The 14,647-nt window shown below is 39.5% G+C and overlaps 1 protein-coding gene across 3 annotated transcripts in view; it reads right to left on the reverse strand.

Moving 5' to 3' along the window:
* KCNMB2 (potassium calcium-activated channel subfamily M regulatory beta subunit 2) overlaps positions 1-14,647 on the reverse strand; it is a 412,195-nt gene that overhangs the window by 32,543 nt on the left and 365,005 nt on the right. For all 3 annotated transcript variants that reach the window (XM_089332143.1, XM_089332145.1, XM_008266532.5), the window contains one exon: positions 9,856-9,978. In XM_089332143.1, the coding sequence (XP_089188269.1) occupies positions 9,856-9,978 (123 nt within the window). The remainder of the gene's footprint in view (positions 1-9,855; positions 9,979-14,647) is intronic.

Raw genomic sequence — 14,647 nt, forward strand, 5'->3', positions numbered from 1 at the left:
ATGGAAGGGGAGAGGGAGTGGATAAGGGGAGGGTTGCGGGTTGGAGGGATGTTATGGGGGGGAAGCCATTGTAATCCATATTCTGTACTTTGGAAATTTACATTCATTAAATAAAAGTTAAAAAAAAAGAAAAAAAATATGATGGAATCTTAGCCACTAGACTTCCACTTTGACTATGACCTTGTCTAAATAAGATCGGAGTTGGTGAACTCAAAAGGCTTCCATAGCCTTGACAACTCATGACAAGAGCCTAGGGGGATTACTGATGCCATAAACAAGAGTATCAATTTGTTAAGTCAACAACAGGAGTCACTGTGCACTTACTCTTCATGTAGGATCTCTGTCCTTAATGTGTTGTACAATGTGAATTAATGTTATAACTAGTACTGAAACAGTATTTTACACTTTGTGTTTCAGTGTGGGTGCAAACTGTTGAAATCTTTACTTAATATATACTGAATTGATCTTCTGTATATAAAGAGAATTGAAAATGAATCTTGATGCGAATGGAATGGGAGAGGGAGCACGAGATGGGAGGGTTGGGGGTGGGAGGGAAGTTATGGGGGGGAAGCCATTGTAATCCATATGCTGTACTTTGGAAATTTATATTTATTAAATAAAAGTTAAAAAAATAAGAAAAATTGTGGTGGAAAATCTTAACAACAGAATTGGTGAGGCAGAAGAAAGGAAAGAAGACAAATCTCTGAAAATTTTATAATTAGACCAAAAAAAGGAAAAGGAAATTAGAAAACTAAAAAACAGTGTTGGAGATCCATGGGATACTATAAAATACCCAACATGTGGGTCTTAAGAGTTCCTGAAGGTGTAGAAAGAGAGAATGTCTTAGAAGGCCTTTTTAGTAAAATAATTACAAAAAGCTTTCCTAATTTTGAAAAGAAAGGGACATCAAACAGACTAGGAGACAATAGTGAGATATATTCCAAGGCTTAAGAGAAAAAAACCTGTCAACCCAGAATATGGGACCCTGCAAGGTTCTCATTTATGAATGAAGGTGAAATAAAAACCTTCCAGAAATTGAAAGAATTTGACACCACCCATCTAGCCTTACAAAACGTGCTAAAGATGTGCTATACCAGCTCTTTTTTGGTTCCTGTTATAACGGGATATCTTGTTCCATCCTTTCACTTTCAGTCTGCATGTATCTTTGTTGGTGAGAAACTCAGAAACATAGGCATCACTATGAAAGAAGGTGGAGGCAGAAAATCTCCCAGCAAAAGTACAAAGGAAATCCAAAGTAAACAACAAGAATTAAAAAAAAAAAATTTTGACAGGCAGAGTTAGACAGTGAGAGAGAGAGAGAGAGAGAGAGAGAGAGAAAGGTCTTCCTTCCACTGGTTCACTCCCCTAATGGCTGCCACGGCTGGTGCTGCATCAATCTGAAGCAAGGAGCTGGGTGCTTCCTCCCAGTCTCCCATGCGGGTGCAGGGGCCCAAGCACTTGGGCCATCCTCCACTGCTCTCCAGGACCACAGCAGAGAGCTGGACTGGAAGAGGAGCAACTGGGACTAGTACCCGGCAACCCAACCGGGACTAGAACCTGGGGTGCCGGCATCGCAGGTGGAGGATTAGCCAAGTGAGCCTTGGTGCTGGCCCACAATAGGAATATTTATGGAAAAATCACAGTGCAAAGTCATTACTTAACAATAGTCACCTTGAATGTAAATTGCCTCAACTCTCCAGTTCAAAGATACAAACTAGCTGAATGAAAAAAAAAATATGTCTGTGCTGCCTTTAAGAAATATATCTCATCAACAAAGATGCATGTAGACTGAAAGTGAAAGGACGGAAGAAGATATTTGATGCTAACAGGAACCAAAAGAGAGCTGGTGTAGCCATCCTAATATCAGACAACATAGACTTTAACAAAATAAGTGTTAAAAGAGACAAATAAAGACACAATGGAATGATTAAGGGTCCACTTCAACAGGAAGATATGACTATAATAAATGTATATGCACCTAATTATGGGGCACCTGGCTTTTTAAAAGGAATGTTAATGTTAATGGATATAAAGGGAGACACAGACTCCAATACAATAGTAAGAGGAGACTTCAATCTTACTTTCAGCAATGGACAGATCAACCAAAGAAAAAATCAGCAAGGCAATAACAGTTAGCTGACACTATATGCCAAATTGACTTAACAGAACTTTTCATCCTACAATTACAGAATACACATTCTTCTCACCAGTACATGGAATTTTCTTTAGTATAAACAACAGGCCAGGCCATTAAGCAAGTCTCAGCAAATTAAAAAAAAGTCAAAATCATACCATGCATCTTCTCTGATTACAGTGGAATGAAGCTGGAAATCAACAATTCAAGAATCTCTAGAACATATGCAAACACATGGAGACTGAACAATATACCAAGACAGAAATTAACAATAATAAAGACCCTCGTAACAAAGAAAAGCCCAGGACTGGAAAAGCCCAGTAGCCCAGGCCTGCTGAATTCTACCCCAATTCTTCTCAAGCTATTTAAAACAGTTGAAAGGGAGGGAATCCTCCCAAATTCTTTCTACAAAGCCAGCATCACCTGAATTCCTAAACCTGAAAATGTTACAACGGAGAAAGAGAACTACTGACCAATTTTCCTTATGAATATGGATGCAAAAATCCTCAACAAATGCCCATCGAATCAAACAACACATTATAAAGATCATTCACACTGACTAAGTGGGATTTATCCCTGGTATGCAGGAATGGTTCAACATTCACAAATCAAACAATGTAATACATCACATTAACAAGCTGAAGAAAAAAAAAACCATATGATTATTTCAATAGATGCAGAGAAAGCATTTGATAAAATTCAACACCCTTTCATGATGAAAACCCTAAGCAAATATGGTATAGAGGGAACGTTCCTCAACACAATCAAAGCAATTTATGACAAACCCATGGCTAGTATCCTATTGAATGGGGAAAAGTTGGAAGCATTCCCACTGAGATCCAGAACCAGACAAAGATGCCCACTCTCTCCATTGCTATTCAATATAATCCTGGAAGTTTTAGCCCAGAGCCATTAAGCAAGAAAAAGAAATTAAAGGGATACATATTGGGAATGAGGAAGTCCAACCATCTCTCTTTGCAGATGACATGATTCTATATATAGGGGATCCAAAGGATTCTACCAAGAGACTATTGGAACTCATAGAAGAGTTTGGTAAGGTATCAGGATATAAAATCAATACACAAAAATCAACAACCTTTGTATACACAGACAATGCCACAGCTGAAAAAGAACTTCTAAGACTGATCCCATTGACAGTAACTATAAAAAACCAAATGTCTTGGAATAAATTTAACCAAAGATGTCAAAGATCTCTACAATGAGAATTACAAGACATTTAAAAAGAAATAGAAGAAGATCCAAAACTGTGGAAAATTCTTCCGTGTTCATTAATTGTAAGAATCAATTATCATCAAAATGTGCATAGTACCAAAAGCAATTTACAGATTTAACGCAATTCCAATCAAAGTGCCAAGGACATTCTCAGATATAGAAAAATTATGCTGAAATTCATATGGAGACACAGGAGACCCCAAATAGCTAAAGCAATCTTATACAGCAAAAACAAAGCTGGAGGCATCAATATATCAGATTTCAAGACATGCTAAAGGGCAATTATAATCAAAACAGCCTGGTAGTGGTACAAAAACCAATGGAACAGAATACAAGTGCCATAAAGCCATCTGTGCATCCACAACAAACTTATCTTTGAGAAAGAAGCTAAAATCAATTTTTGGAACAAGGACAGTCTCTTCAACAAATGGTGCTGGGAAACCTAGATCTCCATATGCAGACATATGAAGCAAGACCCCTACCTTACACCTTGAACAAAAAATCCACTCAAAATGCATTAAACACCTAAATCTATGATGTGATACCATCAATTACTAGAGAATATTGGGGAAACCCTGCAAGCCATTGGCATAGGCATAGAGTTCTTGGAAAAGAGCTCTTCAGAGGCACAATCAAAGCCAAAATTGACAAATGACGTTACATCATATTTAGAAACTTCTGTACTATAAAAGAATCACTCAGCAAAGTGAAGAGGTAACTGACAGCATGGGAGAAATTATTTGCAAACTATGCAACTGATAAAGGATTAATAACCAAAATATATAAAGAGATCCAGAAACTCAACAGCAATAATACAAACAATCTGGTTAAGAAATGGGCAAAGAACTTAAACAGGCATTTTTCAAAAGAGGAAATCCCAAATGGCCAACAGACACATGAAAAAATGGTCAGGATCACTAGCCATCAGGTAAATGCAAATCAAAACCATAACGAGGTTTTACCTCAGCCCCGTTAGAATGGCTTTTATACAGAAATCAACAAACAACAAATACTGGTGAGGATGTGAGGAAAATGGTACCCTTACCCACCTATGGTGGGAATGTAAGCTAGTAAATCCATTATGAATGACGATACGGAGATCTCTCAGAAATTTGAATAAAGACCTACCATATGACCCCTCCATCCCACTCCTGGGAATTTACCCAAAGTAAATGAAATCAGCATATGAAAGGGTCATCTATATCTCTATCTTTACTGCAGCACAATTTGCAATAGCTAAGACATGGAATCAACCTAAATGCCTCTCAATGAAGACTGGATAAATAAATTATGGAATATGAACACCATGGAATACTACACAGTGTTAAACATGAAATCTAGTCATTTACAAAATTAAGTGAAACTGGAAAACATCATTCTTTGTGAAATAAGCCAGTCCCAAAGGCACAAATACCACCTGTTCTCCCTGACCTGTGATAACTAATAGTGCACCTAAAAGGCAATCTGTAGAAGTGAACACTTTGAGAAGAAATGGCTTTGAACTGCCTTTGTCTCAACTGTTGAGGAACAGTTTTCCCCCCATAGTATTTGTTGAACTCCTTACTTAACATAGAGTTAATCATGTGTATAAAGTTAATTGAAAATAGATCTTAGTGAAAAATGAGAGTGGGAATAGGACATGGTGGAGAAAGAGGGGTGGGAAAATAGGTGAGAGTGCGGATACAGTGGGAAGAATCACCATGTTCCTAAAGTTACAATTATGAAATGTATGAAGTTTGTATTCCTTAAATAAGAGGTTTCTGGGAACAAAAAAGAAAAAAAAATACCACAAATTAACTGTTAGATTTAAATTAACTGTTAGATTTAAAAAACTTTCAGTAAAAACCCTGAGAGATGTTTTGGATCTTTTTGGAAGTAATATATGGTGACTTATCAAGCTGATTTTGAAATTCACATGTAAGTGCAAACGAGTAATAATAGTAAATAAATTTCTGATTACAAAAGGACAAAATTGGTGAATTGCCTTATGAGATATCAGGATATATTGCAATACTACAGTTTGTAAACTCAAGAGTGGTACTTGAGATAGAAAAAATTAATCAACAGAACCGAGTAGAAGTCTAGGAACATATACATGCAGATATGGGAATGTCTTGTATACCACATGTGTGCCTTTAGTTACATGGGGAAAAGATAAACTGTCCAATAAATGTCTAACTATTTAGAAAAACTTGGATGCCTATTTCACACTGACACAAAAATTTATTGTCCATGATTAAAGACTTAATTGTGAAAGGTAAAGTAATAAAACATTTAGAAAATTATCTAAGACGTTCTTTTAAATCTGAATAGAAGGGGAATTTGGAATGTTCAAAAGATTTGCTAAATTAGAATACCTTAAACTAAATGACATATGTTTATCAACAAACATCATAAAGAAAATGAAGAGAGAAGGCACAAACTAGGAGAAGCTATTTGTCTACATATGGCAGAAGATTACTATAAACTTTTCTAAAGAATGGCTACAAATCAAAAAGGAAGAGCTAATCCAATAGAAAAATGGACAAAAATATTTAAATCATCATGTTGCAGAAAAGGACCAAGGGAATAGGCTCTATCATATTAATAATCTGAAAAGTGAGAATTAAAATCATAATACCATCTGCTTTGATGAAAATTAAAAATCTGAACACTCTAAGTAAGACTTAGAGCAATAAGAATTACTACTTTGGGAAGCAATAGCATTTTATCTCATAAATTTGATACTCTATACTTTTGAACCAATGTTTCTATATTGGGCATATAGACCTAAAAACTGCATGTATGCATGCACAGGGAGTGACTAAGAAGTACTATAACAGCATTTCAGAGAACTGTAAATAATGCAATGTCCATTAACATTAGACTAGATGAATGAATAGTAGTGTATTTGTATAATGGCATACTATACAGCTGAGAAAATGGACTACAGCTACTCATCAACAGTGTGATATTTCATAAGAAAGCAAGTTGCATATACATATAGGTTGATTCCATTCATTTAATGTCTCCAAATATTCAGAAGTAGGCAATATATTGTTTAAAGACTCAAATGTGATAAAATTATTGCAAAAAACAAGGAAATGATAAGTATAAAATTCAGAATGGTGGTTTTCTCTGGGTGGGGAGTTGGATAAGGAGTTGGTTGATATTGGGAAAGCATCCTCAAGAATTTCAAAAATTCTGATTGCTGTATTTGTTTAAGCTAAATGATGGGTACTCAGATGTTCATAATATTCTTTGTATGTTAATACCCATGACATTCATTTTATATCAGTTCATTACTTAGTAAAAACTGGAATTCCAAGATTACTGAATAGGGTGCAGACATACCGATTTCAGCTGCCCCAAGAAGTGAAAAGAACAAAGGAAGGACCACATTTCCAGAGGCCTAACAGAAATTTTTGACAGAGAAATAAAATAAAGAAGACTGTGGGACAGGAGGAGAGAAGACAGAGACACTGCTGCAAGCAGCCATGTGGCTCAGCCACCAGCTGGTTGCAAGCTGCCATTTTACCACATCAAGGTGGGAAGAAATTGCTCAAGCAGCCCCCTGCTGCTTGGAGTTTTGGCTGAGAGGGAACTCCACAATCACCCACTGACTTTTATTTTGGCCTGGGGAGCTGACTACATTCTGAGCAACTGCTGGGCTTCAGTCAGGAGACCCCCCTTGCTTCCTTCACCTCCCCCGCTCTGCAGTTTAAGTCAGGCAGTCAGGAGGAGGCACCAGCTTCCTAGAAGTGAAAGGAGTCGGAGGCAACCTGCGTCACTGCTGATACTGCCCAGGGGAGAACCTTGCAGACCACATTCACTTTGAGACCGGCCTGGAGTGCTAGCTGGGGCGGGGTGCCCACCTAACCCTGTGGTAGAGAGCACATTGCCTGCTTCCCATCTGGCTCCACAAAGGCTCCCAGCAACAGCCAGGGAAGAGGCACCAGCACCATCAGGGGGGTGTAGGCAGCCCTGGCTCATGTGCTGCAGGGAGGGGATTTTATCTGAGGGAAAATCCATGACCCCTACTGACTTTGAATCTGGCCTAGAGGGTTGGCAGAGGGCAGGACACCCATTTAAGCCTGTGGGGCACTCTCCTCCCCTAACGTGAAAGCAGAACAGCCACAGGCAGCGGGCTCTGGGGACGCCTTGGCGCTCTCCATGGTTGCAGCAGGCTCATGGGGAGGCTCAGGAGAGTGGATCACCTGCTCCCCTGTGGGAGCCCTGCGTGCTATGACTGCGGGAATTCTGTTACTGCACTATAGGGTGTGGTTGTAGGTGGGTCTCTGGGCAATCACTGGGTTTGGCTTCAGAGGCTCCGAGTTCCCTGAGCAGGAGTAGCTTGCTCACAGGTGTATCAGACGAAGTAGACTTATTATACAAACTTTTTTTTTTTTTATTTTTGACAGGCAGAGTGGACAGTGAGAGAGAGAGAGACAGAGAGAAAGGTCCTCCTCTTGCCGTTGGTTCACCCTCCAATGGCCGCCGCGACCGGTGCGCTGTGGCTGGCGCATCGTGCTGATCCAAAACCAGGAGCCAGGTGCTTCTCCTGGTCTCCCATGCGGGTGCAGGGCCCAAGCACCTGGGCCATCTTCCACTGCACTCCCGGGCCACAGCAGAGGGCTAGCCTGGAAGAGGGGCAACCGGGACAGAATCCGGCGCCCCAACAGGGACTAGAACCCGGTGTGCTGGCGCCGCTAGGCGGAGGATTAGCCTAGTGAGCCCCGGCGCCGGCCATTATACAAACTTTTAAAAGGATAAATAAGGGATCAGTTCAACAGGAAGATGTGAGTAGTAAATACAGAGCACAAAAAATGTAACGTAATCTCCACCCTTCTGTGCTCATTGCTAGTGGACTTTCTTAAATAAAGGAAATGAAAAAAATTACATATAAATATAGTATTTTAAAATGATAACATTTTAGAGTGTTAAAGAGGTTGCTGAAAGATGATTCCAATTGGAAGCAAATGAAAAATAATATGAGCCTTTAAGCCTTAAGAAAAAGGGGGTAAAAACCTAAAGATGAACAAAGGAAGTACATTTCCAGTTAATCTTACTGGTTTCAGGATGCAGATTAGGACTTTGTACAAACACTAGTCACCCTCTGACCTGCCATTTTACTTAAATACAATTTAATTATTTCCCCCATAATTTAGGTAACATAACATATTATGAAGCATATGGAAAATAAGGAAATGAAAAACTTTGTGGCAGTAATCATAGTTTTTATGCAATTTTTCACTTGCTTTTTCCAGTGAATATTATGGCAAAGCATTTTAGTGTGCTAAGTGATATATTGCATTCCAAGATTTATTTAGCAGATTTTCTATTGTGAATATTGAAGTGGCTTCCAAATTTTTGCTGTAATGTATAGCTTGGTGAAAACAACTTTGGTTTTGGAATTTTTCAGAGGATTTTTATTGAGACATTGGGAGCGAGGGGTGAGGGAGGGAGGAAAAGAATATCATTATGTCCTTAGAATTTTATCTACAAAGCACATCGAATCTGTTAAAAACTAATTAAAATTTAAAGAAAGGATTTTCATTTGTAGGACAATTACAATTGTAAAAAGAAAAATAAAAGTGCCAATTCTCAAAGTAATATTCAAGTAAACCTCCCTCAGGTCCTTCTTGTACCCAGCACCATTTATCAGTCCTGATTTCTATCAGTTTCTGCCTGATGTGCTACTTGATTAAGTTGCAATATGCAGAGAGAAGCAGTCATGTTTAAAATTTAGCTTCCTCTAACCAAAAGAACAGTACAAGGTCAATGAGAAAGAGAGACACATGGAAAAAGAAAACATATGGAAAGAAACTAAATATTTAAAAATGGCTAGAGAATTTTGTGAACACTTTAAGTCTCTAAGCCCAAGCGACAGTACTGAATTGAACTGCGTAATTGTCTATTTGTCTTTTGTTAACATTCCCTTTCCTCTTCTACCCTTCAGTTTCTCCCCTCTCCTCAGACTTCTCTAAGGGTTCCGAGAGCTCCGTGCTGTGTTTTGTCTTCTCATCGTTCTGTTTTCCTTCTCTGCCAAGTGTTCAGTGCTCAGAAATCTAGTTCTCCTCTCTTCAGTCAGTACTTCCTGAGCATCTACCGCGTGCCAGGTAGAATGTTAGATGTTAGAAATTCAACAGAGAATAAGAGACAACGTCTGTTAGGATACAGAGCATGGTCAGAGTGGGAATGAGTCTGGAGGATCAGACTGGCTACCTGAAGGCAGAACTAGAGTTGGCTAAGCAGAGTGGGTCCCTATATGTGAGTGTGAGAGGCATTTCTGACAGGGAACAGACTTTGCAAAGCCATGTGGTGGCAGTGAGCATGCACAGCACCAGGAGTTGGAAGGCCATGGTGACTGAACCCTTCTTCTTCAGTGTAGAGCCCACCCCCACATGACAGAACTTAAAGCTCAGTGGCCGGCCGCATTCTGTCTCCTCCCTCTCAGTGAGGTAAATTTACATGAGCTTGAAAAGAATCTGGAGTCCCAGAGCATTTACCTTTTCTCATCGTGTCTGTAAGATGAAGAGGTCCGGCCGCTGGTCCATATAAACATCTTAGAGGATGTTGGTCCAGGGGCTCCTTTCCTTATGGTGGAAGTCCTGGAGGAACGGTAAAAAGACCTAGAAGAGATAGACACTCAAATTAAATTCACTCCTTTAAGTTTTGGGGACTCAGAATTAACAGCAACTGATAGCTCTCAGTGGATTGATGCCCTTAGATAACAGGTGTTTTTAAAAAATAAATTATTTTTATTTACTGGAAGTAGAGAGAGAGAGATAAAGAGAGAAGGTAGAGATAGAGCAAGATCTTCTATACATCTGTTTACTTCCCAAATGCCTGCAACAGCTGGGACTAGGCCAAACTGAAGCCAAAGGCAGGAATTCAATCCAAGTCCCCCATGTGGGTGGCAGGGACCCAATTACTTGAGCCGTTACCTACTGCCTCTTACCATATGCAATAGCAGAAAGCTGGAATTCATAGTGGAGTAGGGACTCAAGCCCAGGTACTTCTGTTTGGGACATGGTTATCCCAATTGGTGTCTTGATGGCTATGCCAAATGCTTGTCCCAACATCAGATTTTTTGATGCTGTGGGGGCAGTGGTTGTCAATCCTGAATGCACATTAAAATTGACTGCTAGTCTTTCAAAACACACTAAAGCCTGATCCCTCCCTTAGAAACTGGTTTTCTTCTTCTTCTTCTTTTTAAATGCTACTTAATTGTTCCTAGTACACTACCGGGGTTGACAGCCATTGACTTAGGGAGCATGACTCTTCTAATTGATTTCAAAATCATATTTCCCCCAAACTGTCATCTTGAAAACACAATTTTGGGATAGTTTCATACTTTATAGTGCACTATATTTCCCCAAAATTTGGGTTCAGATTTGGATACTAAAATTCTACTTCTCCCTTCTTCCAAACGTTTCCCTTGATCCTGACAGGTGTTGACAGGTGGAAGATGAGAATCATCTTTTAAATGTGCTCTACCACTGCCAATGCTGTGGGTTTGGCTCATTTCAACCAAATCTCTGACTGCGAAAATCACAGTATCAGTGGCTGTGGCAGATATTCACTAGTTCATAGACCCAGTGTGCTTTTTTGGTTGTGACTTGGTTTTGGAAGAAGTACTGTCCTGTCCAAGCACAGCACCTAAATAATTACTTATCATTATTAATTTTCTTTGTAAGAATAATTTTCTAGGGAGTTAGGAATGAGAAGTATCATCAAAATCTTAATGGTATGTAGAAGTTGAAATGACAACACATCGCAACAAAGAACGGAAGGTGATTCCTTCAGGGCTGCATAGTCATCAGTGCCTATCCTTTTAGTTCCATCCAACATTAACAGTGAACAGAAGACTGGAAATAATATTCACTACTTTGTAGTATATTAGCTATTATATTCCAGACACTTTGCATATATTTGCTATGTATGCGGCATGAAATGCGATTCTATAGATCTACATTATAGTTATACCATGAAAACCTGCAAGGTGCCAGATTACAGATGATGCTTTCAGGAGATGGATATTTTTGCTTACATTTAGATAATGTGGATCAATGCTTCAAACTCATCTCTGCTTGCCTTTCCTTATTGTTCTCTCTAGAGAAATACACCATCTAGCCTAGTGCTTCTCAGATTGTTGTGCACCTATAAATTGCCTGGGGTTCTGTTACAATGTAGATTCTGATTCTGTGGTAGCTTTGGGGTGGAGCTCAAGATTCTTCATGTGTTAACAATCAGGTGATACCTTATATTGGTGCTGTGCAGACAACACTGAGTAGCAAGGGCTCAGAGCATGCAGTCTGAGTAAGTAGTTGGTTATAGGCCCAGTTTTGTCACTAACTAGCTTATGAACTTGAGAAAGTCACCTGACTTCTTTAGGGCTTAGTTGTTTTTAATCTGCACCATGGAGAGTAGAAAACAGATAAGCTCTTAGATCCTTCTGAGGTCCAACATTTTATGCTGCAGTAGGTTGAATGAATTATGCATAGACACTGTCATTTTGTTTTAACTTTCTGTGGCTAGATTTATTTCTACCACCCATGGGGGTCAGCATGAGTATATGGAACAGAGGCTGTAGGCTGTAGCAGGGGTAACAAGTGTGGATGCAACCAGTCAGATGTCTACCCTTGGTCTCCTAGGATAGGGCAAGAATGAAGGTATGTACCCAAATGGATGTCTTAGATAATTTTAGAAAGGTTTAGAAATTGAATCTACCAGCTTTTTAAATGAATTGTATATGGGGTAAAGTTATTTGTGTTCCTTTTATTAACACCTTTAAAACATCAAATAGAATAGGGATTAAATCTGTTGTTAAAGCAAGTTAGTCTTCAAGGAAATAAGAATGATTTTAGCCCAAGTCTAATTTCTTCCTTCCTAAGGATGAAGAGTGGCTTAAACTTTCAGGAAGATCAACACAGACGCTGATAGAATCCCCTGGCAGCTGTAGTCACTCCTTCAAAGGGCTGAGGGTGTAGAGAGCACAAAGGAAAGTGGCACGGTGTGAGTCTAGGTAAAACAGTCAATTATTGAGTATTGTCTTCTTGCTGGCTGTTAGCCAGCATTTACTAGACACATCATACACATTATAAATGCTTTGAAATTGTTCAAAGCAAAAGAGGTTGTGGTAATTTCAATATATTTAGAATACTTTTCAGACTGTGTGTCATTATCCTAACATTGCACCTTTGCTCTGTTGTTTTAAGATAATCCAAAAAGGGAAAGATGAAAGATATATTTATTCTAATTAAGTGTCTAAAGCTTCTTGGAAAGGACTTAATGACTCTTCAGATTATTCCAATAACCAATAAGCGGATTTGCAGTGTCTTCATTCTGTTTTTTTTTTCTTAAAGATAAAGTATTATTTAAAACCTGCTAAATTCATTGTTAATTAAAATGAAAGAGAGTAGCTGCTTTAAGGACAACAGTACAAAGGTTCTTTAGAGGTTAAAAAAGATGTCCAGGCTTTAAAGAAGCTTCCAGAATGCAAAATAAGTGAGCGCAAACTTGTTTGGAGGTACTTTCCCAGCTCAAAGGCAGCTCCCACCCCCCTAGCAAGCCCCTTACATAATTCACTAACTTTGTTCACTTTACAGGGTAAGGAGCATTTCATCTAAATTGTGGTTAGAAAAATGATACAGAGACTGAAGGGAAGCACTTCAGAAGATTCTGTAACTTGGAATCTTAGTATGAAATAGAGATCTGCATTATGTTAGGACTGTGGGCAGAGGGAAGAAAACTGGATCTCGTTCCCTGGTTAAATGACCTAGGAGCTGGGGTGAACCTGACAAAGCCACTACTATACAGTTGTAAATGAGCATGTTCTAAAAGAACTCCTAGAAGGCCTGATTTCAGTTTTGAATGAAAGCAGGGAGCCAGTGACAATTTGGTTGTCTCAGAAACTCACAGAGGGACACTTTCTGTGTCCCCAGCACAGGCATGGCTAGTTTCTGCTACCCGGAATCTGTTCTGGCCATTCCCTCTGCCTCTCATTCCTGCCTGGTGAATGAGTTACCAGGTTTTAAAGCCACTCAGACGTCCCCTCTTTGTAAGATTTTCCTGACCCACACAGGCAGCTTTCTCATCTCTACTCCGTTTTTGGTACTTGCCTCTGTTGCTCCAAGGTACAATTTTTTCTGCTCCAGTGCAAATCTGTCTCCCCTCTTAGGCCATGAACATTTCCAGGGCGCAATGCAGGACACACTGTCTTGTCATGCACTGGTTGTACTGGCTGCCTTGATCATCTAAGTATTTATCAGGAAATGTAGGCATTGGTGTGACTTTGGCCTCTTGTGCCATGGCTCACCACTGCTGAGTGCAGCTGACATCTCCTTCCTGATCCTTACCTCAGCTCGCCAGGTGTTTCCTTCTGTCACTCCCTACACCCTTTTTTTCCCCCTGTTGTCCTGTTCCCTCTGTCCCTTCACTGACTTGGACAGTAAGTTTTCATTTCTTGGGCCTGGGTCTGTGGTATAGTAAGCTAAGCCTCCACTTGTGGTGCCAGCATCCTATGTGGGCCCCAGTTCAAGTTCCCACCGCTCCACTTCTGATCCACCTCCCTGCTAATGACCTGGAAAGGCAGTGGAAGATGGCCCAAGTGCTTGGGTCCCTGCATCCACTTAGGAGACCTAGAAGAAACTCCTGGCTCTGGATCAACCCCACTCCTGCCATTGTGGCTATTTGGGGAGAGAAACCAGCAAATAGAAGACCACTCTCTCTGCTCTAATAAATAAATAAACTTTTAAAGAAATTTCCATCTTTTGCTAAATTGTCATTTACTAAAATTTTCTTTAGAAAGGGCAATGTGGCCTAAAGGGGGGGAAAAAAGAGCAAGAGCACCAGATGGGGCATTAATCTGCCTCTCAGACCCACACCTACCAACTGTGTGACTTTGGGCAAGTCAATTGAGCATCCCCAAGGTTTAGTTTCTTCAACTGGAAGAATTCTTCAAAATGGAAATTACACTATCTGCTTTTCTCTGCTGCTTGGAGATTAAATGGGACACTACAAGTGAAAGAACCTGAAGTAGATCATGGCACATAAAAGGCATATATGAAACTTTAGTTTCTTTCTTTCTTTCTTTTTTCATTACTAGATTTAAAAGCAAATGGATTAGATGATTTTCTCTTTTTTGTAAAAAAAGATCCAATTAAGTTGCTTTGTACATTGAGGCTATTGATTTTTTTTTTTTTTGTCCTATGGGTTGGTGGAACTCAATAAAAGGAAAAGTTTTCTGAGATACTGAGATGATAAAAATCTGAAGTGCTTCCTCATTAATGTGATACC

This window comes from Oryctolagus cuniculus, chromosome 4, assembly GCF_051225735.1.
Source record: "Oryctolagus cuniculus isolate XC-2025 breed Fujian yellow rabbit chromosome 4, ASM5122573v1, whole genome shotgun sequence".
NCBI classification, from domain to species: domain Eukaryota; kingdom Metazoa; phylum Chordata; class Mammalia; order Lagomorpha; family Leporidae; genus Oryctolagus; species Oryctolagus cuniculus.